Here is an 18,574-nt window from a genome sequence, read left to right as displayed (position 1 = left end):
GTTTTGTACATCCTTTAAACTTTCCCAATATTGTGGTGAAGTATACTGGTGGGGAAAATAATTTGATGTGTACAAAGAAAAGAGACAATAATAGCTCTTCTATTTCCTTGTTGGTCACAAAAAAGGGGGCACTAAAGTATATTTATGGTAAATCCTGGTGTAGAAGCCAAGAATTTGGCCTAAAATAGAATGAAGCGAATGTTTAGGAGGCTGGCTTGAAACTAGTACCTAATTGTGAAGCCAAACACTGTGACATATGTACCTGATGTAGAAGAATAGGCTCAATACCAGATTCAGAATAATCAAGTTTTCTATACAAATATGTCAACTATAACTAAATTAAAAAAAATAATAATTTCAATCTAAAGCTGATTGCAACATGCCTATAGTATGGAACACATATCAGCTTCCTTGGGAGTAGTCCATAATAATGCAGTCAATAGTGATCAGGCCAATTCGCATAGATTTCTGGATTTCTTGCCCAAGGACAGAGTGGAAGTCAACTCCAACCTTATTGCAAATACAGCACCAATGTTTTCAACATAACATCTTAAACATACAGTACTTTCAAAATCTTTTTTTTTTTTAAATTTTAATGAATCATTGACTCAAACATGACTTTGATACAGAACTGATTGTATTTCATTAAACATACACTGTTGTTTTTATGATTGTGTCCCGTATTAAACTTAATTTAATATTTGTGACACAAAGTATTTTCTTTGTATTTTAAATATGTAAATTAGTTATAAAAAAAAAATCAGTCATAAAAACTCATTTTGATGTATTGATTATTATCATGACATGGCAATTAAATATGGCATCGCATTAACAGCCTACTCACCTAATCTATTGGTGCTGTGACAACCTATTGATGTTCCATTTGTACTACCTGTGAAGTAAGCAAATGTTATATTTTATTGTTACTGTATATTGAAGAAAAATGTTAATAGATTTTTTTTTTAGTAAAAATGATACTGCTAGTTGAAGATTTGGGACCATGTGCAAACAAGGTACAGCAGAGATAGCCTTGAGCATATTTTCCTTTCCCCAAAAGAGTTAGGCCTTAAAAAAACTTTATAAAATTTCTTCGTCCATCTTATTGGTGGGCTTGAAAAAAAAATCTTCCAATGTCTTGATGGCAATGAACAGATGATTCTCCTTCCAAACTCTTGGAGGCTGTGAGCAGATTTATTCTAGCACTTGTTGGTAGATCAGGAAAGATTTCTCGATTCCACTGATTGACGACTCATTGTGTAGGAATAGCCAAGTTTGAATGAAATTCTAAAACTTTTATTCTGAACATTAAAAATATTTTAAAAGAATTTCATTTTTTTTTAGTAGGAAAATCATCAGTTTTGTTTTGGTTGAACCATATAGTTGCTTAAACTTTGATAACTGGTAATGATGAGATAGCACTCTAAGACTAACTTTAAAGATGTAATTTTATTAGACACAAGCTTTCGCTGGCAGCCAATGCCAGCTTCATCAATTGTGTCTTACCATACCTTAGCAATGGTTTCTGAAAGTGACCAAAGAACTTGCTGAAACCAGATAATTTTCCTACTATTAAGCATTAGACTATAGCAAATTAACAATAAAATATATTAAAGAACACAACAAAATAGCAGTAAAATCTATTTAACTTACATCACCATAATATGATCAATTACTGATCTAATATATTAATTAATCATATTACGAAGAAGTTTTTAATTATTCATCGTAATATGAAGAAACAACCAACTGAAATAAGTACTGTACAGCGCAACATTACCTTGAGTTAATGAAGAAACAAACATCTGTAAAAAATTCTTTGACAAAGCATTTATCGATGAAATTCCATCTAAAAAATCAGGCGGATCTACTTCCGTCAGTACCACTGGTATAATTTTCCTTGGGTCAGCAAAATATGGCCGCAGAGCCTTCAAGTTCTCGTGACGGCACCAGATACTTTGCATAAAGCCGGGAGTCAATACAATCACAATTTTTCTCGCCGTACTCATGGCGTTTATGATAACATCCATTTGTGATTGATGCGGATCAAGTTCGTGATTGTGATTTGCGAATCTGAAACCATAAGAAGGCGATTCCAGATTGCGCATGACATTAAAGGCCCATTCATTGTCATCTTTAGTGTAACAGAAGAAAGCGTGGCTCGTCTCTTCATCCACAAGGAGAGGGGCTATGCCCGAGGGCGTAGTAGCTACAGAACTTGTAGCCGCAGAAGACTGACAGTCCATTTGGACAATAGAGCTTTGTGATTTGTTGTCAGTTCCATTGTCAGATAAGAAGACCGTGTCATCTTCGTGGTCACTTACATCTGCTTCCCATTCCATTAATTTACTTGCATGCGCATCAATAAGTTCCTCTGAAAATATAAATATAATATAAAATTAATTTTAAAATACATGGAGTAGAGTTGAATAGCTCAGTGGTTAAGATGCTTGCCTTCTAATCCCAGGGTCCTGGGTTCAATTCCTGTCACAGCAGGACTTTTTCTCACAATTAAAATCAACTCCACTCCCTAAATCTCATAAAAGAGACTTAGTTTATAAAGCATCATTCTTATCCTGTAAGATCATTCTTATCCTGTAAGTGGCAAGTATAATTGCTGTTGGATGTGAAGGAAATAAAAAAATAAAAAAAAATTTAACGTTGAAAAGAAAAACAATAATAATTACAGCATTCAAGGGGAAAGTTTTGTCCAGTCAATTAATTACAGTATGATATCAATAAACTTACATTAAAATAATAATTGTTTTTTGTTTAACTATATTATAAATACCATCTACCAGTATAGCAAATAACACTTAAATACTTCGTGGTACTACAGGTAGTACAGTTCAGTAGTGGTACAGTGGATTCTACCAGTGCAGTTTAAGTAAACATGTTGGATCGTGGAGTTGGCGGCGGCGGCAGCAGTACAGTAGTAGCTATTTAGTGGTAGTTTGCACCATAATGCACCTTTCCGCTAAGCCCCGCCCCTTGGATATCGTTGCTAACATATGCAAACATGTGCATTTGTGGGACATCATGTGTGCTTGTTAGCCATGCATGTATTATTATTGTTGTAGTTGTTGTTGTTATTGTTATTATTATTATTATTAATATTTATTTAGGCACACAACACATGTAACAAGGATGTCAATAGTGAATGTATATATTATTTTCCTACTTGTAGTTGACAATTCCTTACACAAGACAAACATACACACATGATGCTTACACAAATTAAATCTCAATATGAGGTTTTGGGAGTGGATTCGTGAGAAAAAATCCTGACATGAATTGGAACCAAGATTCTGGGATTGGAAGGCAAGCTTCGTAACCACTAAGCTATTCAACTCCTTTCCTGGCCCTGTTTTAATTGGCCAGTTGTTAAGTTTGATTGACACTTAAAAAAAAGGTTCATTGGTACGTGCAGAAGTACAGTAAGTCTGAACAAAAACTAAACTAACGTAGGTACTGTATGTCACTTTTCATATCACGGAAGATAACCAAATATGATGCACACACAGGAAGAGTAACCTTAATAGTTAAATAAATTGTTTCACTACAGGGGGAACAGTTTTGCACAGATATTATCTCTAAGTTTCAGAGGCCTGCTGTGGAATATACAATGTTACACATTTGCAGAATATCAGGAAAGTGTTTAGCTCTGTCCAGATTTTCAAATTTTCTTTGATAAAATACTGCTGTATGTCCATATATAGTCATGGTGTGCCTATATATGGTCATGATGTGATGTCATCATGACCATATTTAGGCATGTCACATGTTATGTTTTTAAATATAAAATTTGACAGTCTGGACATGGCTTTAGGCTACAAAGACTTCCTATGTACATTTACTGTATGTTTAGATTTTACCCTTTGGTAAGATTAAGATTCATTTTATTTGGACTCATACCATAAATAGCATTTATTTGCCATAAATGCCATGCAATTACCTAATAGCCTACAAGTTCTTTTAAACACCTTTGAAGGATTTTACTCTTGTGATATTAGAACATGTGTCAAGGAAAATGAACCTTTCATTATCGAGCATCCATGAACTGGAACCAACTACTGCACCTAGCAACATAACTAGGGATTTTCCAGAGTTTTAATCTATGTACAGTAGGCCTAGCTTTAGAAATGCTCTCAATTATTTGGTCTCTACTCTATTTTTGTGATTTAGTCCTTTTGTTAAATTTTCCAATAACTTTTGTATTTTTAAGTTTTAACTGGACCACAACGAAAACCAGTGTCTTCGCATTGAGCGTGCCTTCCAGTATAAAGAAAGTTGAATAAATAAATATACATACATACATGATGTTTGTACCTGAGTTATTAGTAAGAAACAAAAACACAAAATAAATAACACTATAAAAATATATAGTATTATAAACAATAAAATATTTGAATGAAAGGACAAGAAACAGACTTAAATTGGTGCACCTATGCAAAAACAAATTATTAAATAAAAATAAAAAGTACAAATTAATAAATTAGAATAAATCAAAAAACCCTAACACAGTATAAATCAAAATGTAATAGAAAAACGGTATTCAAACATGAGTGTAAAACAAATATTTAGTTGTTAAAATTAGACATATGTAGACATATATGTAAACATGTAGACATATTACACTTTGTACTGTGTGATCATAATCCTGCCTCAGTCACATACACTAATCGCTATTCATGAACATTTGTGACATTAAACATTGTGTAATTACTACATTACGAGTTGACGTAAGAAGTGGCCTACTACAACAATGATGAAAACCACAAATTTACATATTTGTTGATTGGTAATTGAAAACAGATTCCTATTATTTAATGAATAAATATGTTTAAATTCCTGATGTTATTCTAGATTCCATATCGTCTTGATTATTGCTACATTTAGATATTTTGATATTGATTTTTATTTTGATTTTGATATTTATCTCTCGTGTGACAACCGTTTTTCCAAAAACAAAGTCTCATGCTCAGGGACACAAATAGCACATAACAAAAAGGGACAAAAAGAAAACAGTTGTTCAAAAAATGTTTTGCAACCTTCTCTCAAACAAAAAAAGGATGCCTTCCTGAAACCCACTTTTTTCTTGGCAGGTACTTCTAAACTTCTAATCATAAAATTTTTAAAATCTTTTTTTAATTTTTTTACAGACTTCTTTTTTTGTTGTTGTACATTTTAAATGCCAGAACCGCAATGGTTATTCGGCCGTTTTTCTAAATCAAAAATTTTTAATTTAAGCAACTGTTAATAGTTTTGAAAACAACATACAACGGTTGATCAAGAAGTTTGCTATGCTGTACCGTCAACAAGTGTTCAAGGCATTATTAAAAGACATTCATCATTTAAAAAAAAACAAGATGCCCTGTCCTATGAAAAAAACACCAATTTCCAAGGGGAAAAATATCTTTAAATGTGCTCTTCTGATGTATGTTTTTCCTGATGTTAATCCTGATGACTAAATAAAGTCGAATCTTACAAATCAATATAATTTGGTATTAATCAGGTTCTTGTTTCTACAGTACACTGTAGAACTAGCTATGTAAATGCCTCTTCCCCGCACTTTGATCTTGAGGACCGTTGTGAAGCAATTTTCTCAGAATATGCCCAAACCGGTGCTAGTGGCACTGAATGATACTTGATTACTATTGATCGCACCACAGCAAAAATGCAGTGGTATTAAAGACAGTATAACAATAATAGGATGATGATGAATCGAGTATTAACTGATCTGCATGGTAGTCCCCTATTAATCACTATGTGCAACACAGGAAGAGTAGACATAAACAAGTAAAAATGTTCAGAACAGAGCCTAGAATATGTGGTCAACAAGGCAGCAGGACAAGAAATAAAACAGAGAATACACTGTTTCAATTTTGTTATACCTGGAGCAATGTTGGTCCCTGGAAAATAAAGGTGTGTGGAATAAAAGGCCTACTATTGGCCAATGAATGTGTAACAGCTTGTTGGACTTTTTCCTCCCAGACTTGCTAGTATTATTGTTATTACAGTGCTAACATGAACAGTTGCTTTCCTACATAATATGAATGCAAAATAAATAATGAAATAAACATTTTGAACAAAATTATCAAATCTGTGACAATCAGCAGGAATGAAAATATGGTAATCACACTCGACACTGCATACAAGTACAGCAGATCTTGTATTGCGTAATTGCATGTGTGTACCAATATCCAACATGTACTACTGTAATTCATGCAAATTCACACAACAATCATGAAATCATTTAGTATAAAGTTAAGATTAATGCAGTGCCGACCATGAATATTTACAGAATCAGTAGACACACAGGGATTTGTAAAATTGTAGTGATTTAAATTTCAAGATTAAATTCTTTGTTGTACCTGAATACTTAAAAGAAAACCAAATTAGACTACATTCTAATTGTTTTTTTAATCTATCTCACATTATAGCACTTCTACTGTAGAATGTTTTTTGAAAAGCATTTGCTAATAAAGATTAAGAATGTGACTACTGTATACAAAGTAAAAAGTTCATTCAACCTATTTTAGCAAAAGACTAGACAGGAATAACAGCATTCTTACTAGTAGTAGACAATAGTACAACAGTATTGTTAAATGAAGGATTTGAGTCTACAATTGATGGTAAACCAAACTGGTCTCATTTAGTACTGTATTGTTAAATCTTCTTTAGAATTGTGAAACCAGAGCATAACTGTGCCCAGCAAGTCAATGATGGTAGGCCTACTGTACAACTAAACAACAAAAGATTACGCCTGCTCCAGTGATGATAGCAATCTCAATCAAATACTGTACATGTAGCTATTCTTTGTGCTACGGGTGTGAGACCAGTGGATTGAAGCGATTCCAGCCAGACTGGTCCCTACCAAAATATGAGTTGGTTTTTTCACATCTCAGTGGGTCAATTAAAAAAAAAAAATAATCAGACTTTATACAATGTTCATGAAATTTTTGTAAACGTTTTGTTTGTTTTGTGTTTTTTTAAATAATAATCATTTTTGTAGAAAAAAAAAGATTGTTCTCATTCAATCTACATTAGTGGGAATCACTAACCGCAGACCACTACAGAGTCAGTTAAACTGTAGGACCAATGCCCATCTCAAATCCTCCCACCCAATGCTCATTGGGTAGACTTACAATATCCATGCACTTAACTGCAGACCACTACAGTATCAGTTAAACTGTAGGACCAATGCCCATCTCAAATCCTCCCACCCAATGCTCATTGGGTAGACTTACAATATCCATGCACTTAACTGCAGACCACTAAGTAACAGTTAAACTGTAGGACCAATGCCCATCTCAAATCCTCCCACCCAATGCTCATTGGGTAGACATACAATATCCATGCACTTAACTGCAGACCACTACAGTATCAGTTAAACTCTAGGACCAATGCCCATCTCAAATCCTCCCACCCAATACTCATTGGGTAGACTTACAATATCCATGCACTTCTCCTGAAAATCATTGGTTTCTCCCAATTTTTTGGGTCGTCTTCTGCCTTCCCAAAAAGGATTGTTACATTATTAACTCATTAGAAAGTAAACATTTTTGTCAGCTTCCAGGGAATTTGTCCCTCTAAACCAGGCTGGGGATGGTAGCGTGAGGGGATTTTTTTTTTCCCCAACTTGGGAAGTCTGATGGTTAGACGTAGTGATAGTAGCAGTAAGTAGTATAACAATTCAGCAGTAATACTGGAAGATATCTGCAACATTGACAGCAGCAGCCGTGGTACTGGAAGCATGGAGTAGCAGTGGTTAAGTAGAAAGGTAGAGAGTACTGGTAGCGGTATTAGTAGCATGCAGTCTTAGTACTGTAGTAGTAGTCTTAGTAGTGGCGGTTAAGAAGGCCATCATTTACTAGTATTGTGTCAACAGATCCTAATAAACTAAACGAGGCATGAACTTTTACAATATCAGCTCAAGAGACTTCCGAGATTAATATATGTTACCATGGCAATTTCATTGTGCCCATAACAAAGAACATCCTGCATATGTTATATGACCTCTCTGTACATTATTTTTTTAATAGCTTCATGCTTATTTAACAGCTCTATCATCAATTACAACGCCCAACCATTCAATAGAAAACCTTTACATCATTGTTCCTCTATGCGAGTACTTTTTCGACCATTGATCATTATACAATCAGTACAACATTGGTACTGTTAAAAATGCAATGTAATGTACAGTAGTACACCCAACAGTGCTATTTACAGTACAGTATTTACCGTATTTATTTTCATAAGCACCGAAAAAACGCTGTTCCAGAGCCTCAATTGGAATAACGCCTCCCACAAATAAACGTTTGTGTTTATACACACACTGCATACCACTACTCTGACTATTATATTATTATTATTACCAAACATCCCACGTTTTTTAAGAAATTATTATTTGGCAGCCTGAGATAAGCAGCGTCATACTTTTTACACTGAAATTTTAGCCAGCAGAAACATACTGTATGATATCCCATTGATTTCCTTGATTGCTCATTAGTCTATTTACAGTACTGGCAGGAATACAGTAATCAAATTTCTATTCAAGATAAGATTATTTCTTCGTTATACAGAATAGTAGTATTGAATTTGTCTTTCTGAATGTCAGTGGCGGACCGTATGGTAAATTGCAGGATATGCTAGGTATTGGCATATCTAGGATTGTGAGGGGCTCGCAAGCCCCCCTCCCCTTGATAAAATACTTGCCCATCCCCCGCCGCACCCCGCCCCACAAATCATGCTCAAGTAGTTAAAAATCACCTCAAATCAACTTATTTTGCGAGTTATCCCCCTCACCTAATAACCAATCCCCCACTTTACCTTCCTACCCCCATCAACTCCCTTCCATTTCAAGACTCCTACGCCACTGATGCTTGGGCCTGCTAGTAGGAAAAGTTTGTTAGCCTAATACTATACAGAATTAGGTTGCGTTCTATAGTCAAAATACAGAGTATGTTACAGTATTTTTAATACCGGCATGATTGTCTTTTCTTCAAAAGAATTCTTATACCTGTATTTTAACAAATTTCAATTCAAATAATAAAAATTCAAAGTTTCTTTTATACCCCTCATATGTATGTAAATTTATTTAAACTTTAATCATTCAATATGCCTATAGATAGAATACCCGATCGGCAGTGGAGGTCCCAGTTTGCGGGAAGAGGAACATGCGCACATACTCGCGGAAGCACCGCTTCCATTCCAGTGTTAAATTGGCTATTCTGATGCCACCACACGGTTGTCACAATAGCAAATTTAAGTGTTATAGGGTATGTTCTGACTCCCATTGAATCACTGAATAATTATGTGATTGGCTGATATCGAAAACCAACCATGCGGAAATTCTAAGCAGCTGAGAGTACGATGCGAGGCCCGACTGGGACTTATCCAGATACCAAAGTGGGCTAAACATTGAAAAACTTTGCTATTTCCAATGAACTGTAGCATTCCACTCAAAACATTAAAAGGTTTACAGTATATAGAAGATTCTAACTAAGAAATGCTAAATAAAATGAAGAAACTGTACTACTATATTTTTTTTAATATGTTTTAGCCAGGGTATGCACTGCATACCTTGCTTGCCTTGATGGTCCGCCAATGCTGAATGTACACAAACAAATAGAAAAACATTAAATGAAATCCTGATATCATACAACAAGGTTTGGAATAATTTTGTACCAATAGGAAAAAAAAATTGTAGAACTTGAAGCCTCACAAGGAAAAAGTGGCAAATTTGAGTTATTGGCGAAGTGGAACAGAAGACTGACCTCCAAATTACAAATTAAAGAGTTTTAGGTGACAATTATACTATAAAATAAAAGACCACTAGCACATTATTAGGTACAGTAATTACTGTACCGTCCTCCACTCTGACTTGCTGAAACATTCTAGGAGGCCGTGCACTGTAGTAGAATTTGGAGCAGGAATAATTACATACGACAATAAACACTTCATTACAAATCGTTGTGGAAAATAATTTGATGAATAAGCAAAAAAAAAACTGGAACTTTAACATAAGAATTTTGTTTTAGATAAATGACATGCTTTCAACCACCCAAAAATATTTCTCTTTTTCTTGCATTGAATTGAACGCCCAGTAAAAATCTGGCCAGCATCAGTTTTTAATCTCTTCGTTGCTCAAGTAAACTCCACTAGAGATAGGCAGGATAAGAAAAAAATTCCATCAAAGTCAGGACTGGCACTGCAATGTGGCGGCTGCAAGTTCCTAGGAGCTAGTGGTGTATCTTGGGGGTACGTGGGGGCGCACACCCCTCCAAAAAAAATCATGGTCTAGTAGGTAAAAATCACCTTATTTTGCGAGTTCCTGCCCTTGAACTGATCAAGCCCCCTCACTTTATCTTCGTGCACCCCCCTCCCCATCAGCACCCCCATTTGAAGACTCAAAATTTTTTATTTCTATTGGATATAGGCTAAACAAGAAAAATTGATTCATTGATTGATTAATTGATTACAAACTACTGTATACTGTAGTCTGAAAAGACTTCCTCTTTATCACTGTTATCAGTGTTTAGGCAATTAGAGCAAGCTATCAAGAGCCTGTTCATTTATATTTTGAAATGCATCAATAGATTGAATTTTATGACATGACGGAAGCGAATTCGCGTTCCTCTGCGTCTTTCAGTCATGAGAGCCAGTTTGACTAATGAAATTGTTAAAGGGCAAACACAACTATCAAATGGATTGCACAATTAAAAAAACATACGCACTGATACTAATGAGAGATAAATGAAAACTAAACAATCTATATATACATAATTTTACCATAGGGATATACTTCTCAAACCTAGAGAATTTATTTCCATGAAAGCAACTCCATTAGTTTACTATTAAGCACATTGTAACATCCATCATTTGTGAAGGTCTAGCAATTAGAGTAAATCCTACTGTGATTACTATATCAGGAAGTCAAGGTTTAATTTATATAAGGCCCTACTTACTACAGTATTCTCTACATTTCAATTGAGTTTTATTGAAAGCAACCTTCCCATTAATACAAGTTGCCATTGAAACATTTACCATATGCGATAAAGATCAGAGACAAATGTAATAATTGTACTACAGTATCGTTTATAGGTAGACCACAAAATGAGCATTTTGGATTCTCAAGATGAAGAGTGGCTTAGAAACAGGTCAGCAACGTACACGATGACCCCGAAGTGCAGCACAAATTCCATACTACTAGTATCAGTGTGTCTCAACTAATGCTGTACAATCAAAAAGGTATTGTACTCTAGTTCTACTCCTTAGTACTACGGTGGCAAGCTAAGGCCTGTAGCACACTATGGCTCAACCAAGCCTGACGCAATTGATGCATTGACCAGTTATTTATTTTATAGATTTTGTTTTGTATCAACATGAGTCACCCAAAGAACACATGATGTGCAAATAATATTGTATTTATTGTACTTTGCTGAGAATCATACACATTCTGTATACATCATCATCTTTTAATTAAACCTCACTCACCTTTTGTGAGAAGACAACTTAAGAATACCTGTAGTGTGATTGTCTATTACAAACTGATTGATTGATTGATTGATTGATTGATTGATTAATTGATTGATTGATTGATCGATTGGATGATTGACTGACAGATTTGTTAATTTACTAATTGAATGGTTGATTTTTTTTATTTTGATTCATCCCTGACCTACTGTACCACAAATTTAACTATTTTCAAGCATTTAATAAATGTATATTGTTTTATTAATTTAAAGAAATGAAGGTCTTTTTGGTACTGAATAATAATAATAATAATAATTAATAATAGTTTGAAGAGGTTTTTGGGGTATGCAGAATAATGTCCCTACTCTAAGTCCTAGATGCATACGTAGGTATATTACATAGGGTGGGTTATGCAGGTCACTTGGACCTTAGTGGAGTATCGTCCCTACCCCAAGATAGTTCCTTTAGTTAGTGATTCATTGTTTTTTTATTGTTTTGTCTTTTTGTATAGTATTGTTTTGATGGTTAATAGCTCTTGATGGCTGGCTCTGGCTAAAATATATATATATGTATAAAAAAAAAACTGTTTTTTGTAAAAAAATCAATCAAGTTGTATTAATTCATTCTTCTCACCTGTTGACAAATCAAATTCATTAAACAAAATACAGTCATCTGAAATCGGTGAGGTCAGGTCAACATCACTGTCAAACTCATAAGATCCATGGAAAATCGGAGAGTCCGGACCGACTGAACCTACGACTTCAGCAGAACCATTGTGGAAACGTTCAAATTGCGTAACAGCTGACATTATTGTACCACAAATGAAAGTTTGAGAAACAACTTACTATTACAAAATACAACCTCAAAATGAACTTCAATGTAGTAGTGGTTTGCAAAAATAGAAGTTGATAGGTCTAGGCAATGTAAGGTTAAGAATTTCTTTGAAAAACTGAGGAAGTTTGCTGGCCAAACTTGGCAACTTAATTTTTTGTTGAGTTACTGTATCATAGCAACAGCCGTATGCATCATTTCTATGTATGGTGATATTGGATACAAACTGGGGAATTAGTTCTGAATGTTGTTCATGACAACCACGTCTACAGTCAGATCCTTGACAACCAATAAGAATTTCGTCTGCTGACGCTTCAAATAAGACTTAAATTAAAGACTTCTCTCTCTCAAAGCATTGAAATATTAATTATATACTGTAAATTTTCCAACTTGATAACTAACAGGCCAAATTTAGTGATGAACTGGTAGGCCTACTGTACAGCAAGTACTTGAGAGTATTATGGAGACATTATATGGCTTTGAGGACAAACCTCAAGGAAGTTGATACAAATTCACAGGAAGACAACCATGTTATTGTATACAGCAGAACATCCTGTATACTATAGTTTTCAAATGTTCTGTAGTACAATACCTGCACGAGAAACAAAAATAATTGCCAATTGATTCCACACAAAAATCATTATTGGTCTGTCCCACAAAAAAATCCAACATGCCTGTTTAGATGATCACATCTTTTAGCAGAACACTTTAGACAATCATTTCAATCAAGTTCATTCATGATACTTATCCTAAAGCTTAATGGGATTGGTCGTCAAAGTACAGTATTGTTAAATCACATCGGCTTTGGTTTCAGGTTTCAAAACAATTGATAGGTCAATCAGAACGATCAGATGAAGATCTTCACATAGAAATTTGATCTGAACATTATACACTCACTCACTGCCTTAAAATCCTGAGTGCCAGATGAATCCTTATGCCTCTATGAAACTCTGAATTAGCAACTCCCTGTCTGAAGCAATCTCAGAAAGGCACACAAGGGAAATTCCCTAATTAGGCCAGCTGAATGTTATAAAGCTAATTCCTCTCGTCAACAAATGCGGATTAATAATCCAAAGGTTTTCACTGGTTGTACATTATGACAATGTGTAGGCCTAATAGTACAGTACTTACTGCTATTGGACTGCTAGGCTATTGTCCATGTGTGGTTGAAATGAGACCGAACAATACAGGAAATGAGATTTGTCATGTGATTAGATCTCAAGGCAAACACAAAATGAAACTACAGGCTGGAGGCATGGTTTCCAATGCTGTGATGTCATCAAACGCACTACAGGGTATTTCCTCCAACATTAAGCTTTTTTTTTCGGAAGTACTTGATTTATTTGCCAGCCCTCTCTAATTGCAGATCATTTCAGAAATTATACACAATTTTGAAATAATTAAAATTCTTTAACATCCAGTTGTCGATGCAAGAAAATTGGTTTAATTTAGCACTGTTTAAAAAGATAATCTCATATTAAATTGTTACTAATTTCTGGGAGCGTAATTTACCAAAAAGTACTTTAATGCGATACAAATTCCTTAAAATATTCAATACCACAGAATAGATGAAAATTGCTTATTACTGTACTGCAACCCAAAAAGAGATAGGTTCTTTTGGTGTTTGCCTCCTAACATACTGTATATATATCTAAATATCCCAGTAAACAATTCACCACAGCCTACGTTGGTAGACAATCAATAAAAAAAATGCGGACGAGGGCCTCAGAGCTACAGTACTGTGTAGTATTAGGACTAAAAAGCATGAGATTCACTGTAAACAAGGTTTCCTAAACAAAGTTTCAAAGTGTCTTCATTACATTTCAAACTACAAATAATAGTACAGTAATCCGCACAGAGTGCCAGGCCAGCTACTATAGAATTCTAAATATAGATTTAAATCTTCTTTTGAAAGCATACCAGATGCTACGAATATATCATGTTGATGCCAAAAGCAGATAGAAACTTTAATACTGTATCTCACGACTTCCAATAATAATATCTATTCAAAAAATAAACTTGAAAGTGTATACGTTAATGTGCACCTGTTTAAAACAATATCATTCACATGATATTGATACAGCAGCACACAAAATCCTTCTCTTTTTCTATTCAGATGCTTTCCTCAATATGTTGTTCAATTCACAAAGAGATGAATAATATAGGACTACATAAGTTATAAATTTGAGCGGATCTTTGCTATGGATTTTCTACTGTAGAGCCTTATTTATTATCCTAATGCACAGCAACATAGTAGGTTTCTCAATTGGTTTGCTTTAAAGTGTCCACTTGTCAGCTCCTCATGGTAAGCTACTGTATCCACTAGAAGAAGATTTACCAATTCAGCTAACTATGATGTCAGACCTACTTAAAAATCCACAAAAAATACGCAATAGTTCAGTGCATCCAGATGTAAACTCACGCGACATCTGCTGTTAGTACACAATACAGTCCATCACAGTGTATGGTAGTACTACCAGTAATTTTCAATTAGTATGCCACTACTAATAATAGTGATCATGCGCAGTTGTAATATAATCATTTACTGCAGTAACAATTAACACTTGTAGTAAGTCCAGCTGCGCCAGTCATATACATAGATGACAGATTAATTGCAGCACTTGGTATAAGTAAAGCACAATATCTCCACAGATATAGCTCTAACAAGAGACTTAGTATTAATAATGGTATAGTTATAGCATTTTATAGCATATTCACAATACACATTGAGATAGTCATATTTATTTTCATTTCCTACATTTCACATCAAAACAATAATAAACTTGGAGTGAGTTTATCAGAGTAGAGCTCCTATGGTTGAGACAAGGCTTGACTTGATTATGGATGAATGTTTTTGATGTGATTTACTATGGTTTACAGTACCATTTGAAGTTTTTATTGAGTTTGTCATATTGTAGGTCATTATTTAGTACTACTGTAGAGTTGTGATGAGGTTATAGTGATTAGTCTGTTGTGCGTTTGTTTGATGAATTGCAAAATTAGACCGCAACAGTTGCCTAATGGATGCCGATTAAATATTGTTATCATATATAAAATATTGAAAGTGAAAACCACAGATACAGTACAATGAATGCAATGCAGATGCATTGATTTTCTGAAATAGATATGAATCGGTAAATATTTCATTTTATACTTCATGACATAGATTCTACGCATCTGATTGGCTAAGAAGTGGGCAAGTACTATTCCCCAGAAAAATTACTAGTCCCCTGAAAAATAGTAATTTTTTGACCTGTCACGTGATGCAAACCCTAGGCCCCAATTTAACATTGCGCTGATGGTAAAGGGGACTGCGAACTCTACGACGAGATTGGCCCTTGACTGTGCCATGGATCAGCAAATAGACGATAATTTTTTAGGCCTCTTAGTATCTATATATATGAGGTATATAAAACACATATTGACTGCTCTAGATTTGGGGAACGGTGAAATCTATTGCCCCTCGGTGATGTGGAAACCGTAGTCTATTTTCCCTGGGCTGTCAGAAAGATAGAAGCCTCCACATCACTTCTGGGCAATAGATTTCACTATTCCCCTCATGAGCAGTCAATATTTGTATAATATTTCAATGTTGTATTCCCAATGCTGTGGATAAACTTATCTTAACAGTAGGTATAGTAAAATGTGCTAATCTATACGTCAGAATAAGTGATGCGATAAACTACAACTTTCCTTATGGTGCAATCTGTGCCTGGCAGATCATTATACCGTAGGCAAACAATTCACTGTATGGTTAATGCACGACTCAATAAATCTAAGAATTATCAGAATTCCAACTAGGCAGGTACTGTACAGTTACTGTACTTCCCTGCGATAAAAAAAAGCGACAATTGAGCAGGCTCATCATTGACTGGCAATGTTTGTTAGACCTACAGTATCTCACCAGTTGTTGCATGTTCCAGTTCCAATGAGGATTGATAACTACAGATTGATACTCACACAATCAAGAAGACAGCGCAACACCATCAATGAAAAAGATGTTGAAGAAATCAGAAATTCATATTGTAAAATAGTCTACATTCAAGAATATAACTGGGTGAAATCCTCATCCATTGCCATGATCAACATCAGTAACATGTTGATTTGAAAATCTAATGACATTCCTGATGATGACATAATTAATGTCAGAATATTGAATTCCAACACTATAGCATGCATTTTAATACTTGGAGAATACTTCCTTATCTGAGATTAATCAGTGGACCTTACGGTTGAACTTACTCATTCAGATCAGGTATTTAAAAACTTTTTATTAAAACAATTACATATTGTGATATAGTTGCAATTCACTAGTCTATGTGCACTGTCAAACCCGAGCTAAAAATGTTTACACATCCGTTACCTCCAGTAATTCCAAGTCACCAATCACCTTGGAGTTCGAAATGAATAAAATGAAAAATGTTTTGACTGAGGCACACACTGTTGTTGGTTAACACCATCTTCAGCCTAGTGTCAGTGATTTTAATTTATCAAACCCTGCGTTTTCAGCAGCTAGGCCGAGGCTTGAAAATTGCTAGGCCTACCCCCTCCCCCCCCCCCCATTTATGGTTAAGGGGTGGGCGGAATGCCAGGGCATATGCCGTAGCATAGGCCTAGGCTAGGTAAACTAAGGGCCTACATCGTTCCGGAATCACAGGGGAATACAGCAGTTTCCTGCGGAAGTTGGCCTGGGACCTTGCTAGCTGGTCCACCAGCTAGCAAGGCCTACTACCTATCCTAAATGCTAAAGCCTAGTCCTGTGAATAGAACTATATATAAAATGTTTGTATCTAATGTATTGTACTGATCTTCAATGAAACACTCTCACCTGGTTCTGACGTTAGTTTCACATAGCTTGATTTATTATCACCATCCATCTTCGCAGACATCAGAGAGGTTTTCTTTCATTCTCTCGTCGCACCGTTTTGTGATTATTTTGTCCAAAGCTGCCGAAAAGAGAGAGCAAGAGCATGCAAAACAATTTTCAGCAGGCCGCCCTCATGTGACTGACCAATTTCACTCATCTAGAATATATCGGTAATATTACTTCAACTTCCATATTTTGGATTTCACTTTTGAAACAGTGTCCAGTACATTTTGTTCACATTGCTGATTTCGACACAGCCAGAAGAGTGTATCTTTTTTATATACGCTATTTGTATTAAATTACAACTTTAATATTTATTCAGATGATGTTGATTAAAGTTTATATTCACTATGTTCTTATTTTATAAAATAGTCTAACCTATCGATGACACGTCACGCTCATATCCCTACATCATATACGGCATGAAGATAAATAAACCATTTAAAAAAATCACAAAACAACAAAGTTAAATTAGGTAATATTGTTAGCGTTTGCCATACTCACTGTACATAGTACTGAAACGAACCGTCTGAATTTATCTAGAGGGCAGCTTCTCATTTTTGTACTCAGGCTGTCGATGATAAGTAGGCCTAATAGGAAAGTCAGATGTTTGAAAAATAATCTCCTGATAGGAGCATGTACATAACCATAACTAGGTCAAATTCACTCTAAACATAGTCCATTATCGGACCAGGTGGTATCGGTATCAGCCATTGGTCATCTGTCAAAACCATATATGCCAAGTTGACCAATTTGTAGGCGGGAGATTTTGTTTTAAGAACTCCTCCCCCTAGGGGTCGTGGGCAGATAAAAAATAAATAAAAAAGAACAGGAAAGAAAAGATAAGGAAACATAAGAAAGGAAATAAGAAAGAAAGGGAAAGGTTAGAGAAGGAATTATAAGAAAGCTAAAGAAAAGGAAAAAAAGAACAATGGAAAAATAAGGAATATGAGAAAGGAAAAGAAATTAAAAGAAAGATAAGACAACATGAATAAAAAGGTAAAGAAAAGATGACCTTTCATATCGCCATACCTCTGATCCTCAGTTACCTAAAGTGATTAGAAAGCGAATGAATATGCAAAATTAAAAAAAAATATACATATAAATAAATAAATATATCAAGTCACAATAAAAACTGATGAATTGTGATGCTGCAATTCAAAAATAATAAAAAGTTCATATACCGTAAAATCCTTATTGAATAAGAAAGCAAGATTTTTTTAAAATTTATTTCCCAACACTAATATCCTAAATATCATTATTAATAATAAGTTCTACTGTCTTGTTTGCTTAAGTGTCAACGTAATTAATTTACGTCAATGACCACCGAATATTCTGTTAGCAAAATGGTTAATAATAATAATAATAATAATAATAATAATAATAATAATAATAATAATA

At 34.6% G+C, this 18,574-nt stretch overlaps 1 protein-coding gene across 1 annotated transcript in view; it reads right to left on the bottom strand.

Annotated features, from left to right (window-relative positions):
• Positions 1 to 13,649, bottom strand: part of LOC117100029 — a 29,879-nt gene extending 16,230 nt beyond the window's left edge. Inside the window, exons 1-3 of the mRNA XM_033239579.1 lie at positions 12,109 to 13,649; positions 1,778 to 2,371; positions 845 to 892 (exon numbers count right to left, since the gene is read on the bottom strand). Coding sequence (XP_033095470.1) covers positions 845 to 892; positions 1,778 to 2,371; positions 12,109 to 12,283 — 817 coding nt within the window. The 5' untranslated portion in view covers positions 12,284 to 13,649. The remainder of the gene's footprint in view (positions 1 to 844; positions 893 to 1,777; positions 2,372 to 12,108) is intronic.
• Positions 13,650 to 18,574: the final 4,925 nt, after the last annotated feature.

This window comes from Anneissia japonica, unplaced genomic scaffold, assembly GCF_011630105.1.
Source record: "Anneissia japonica isolate Jap-2015-1 unplaced genomic scaffold, ASM1163010v1 scaffold256_len832006_cov191, whole genome shotgun sequence".
NCBI classification, from domain to species: domain Eukaryota; kingdom Metazoa; phylum Echinodermata; class Crinoidea; order Comatulida; family Comatulidae; genus Anneissia; species Anneissia japonica.
The sequence above is the reverse complement of the archived record's forward strand: the minus strand, read 5'-3'. Positions and strand labels throughout refer to the sequence as shown.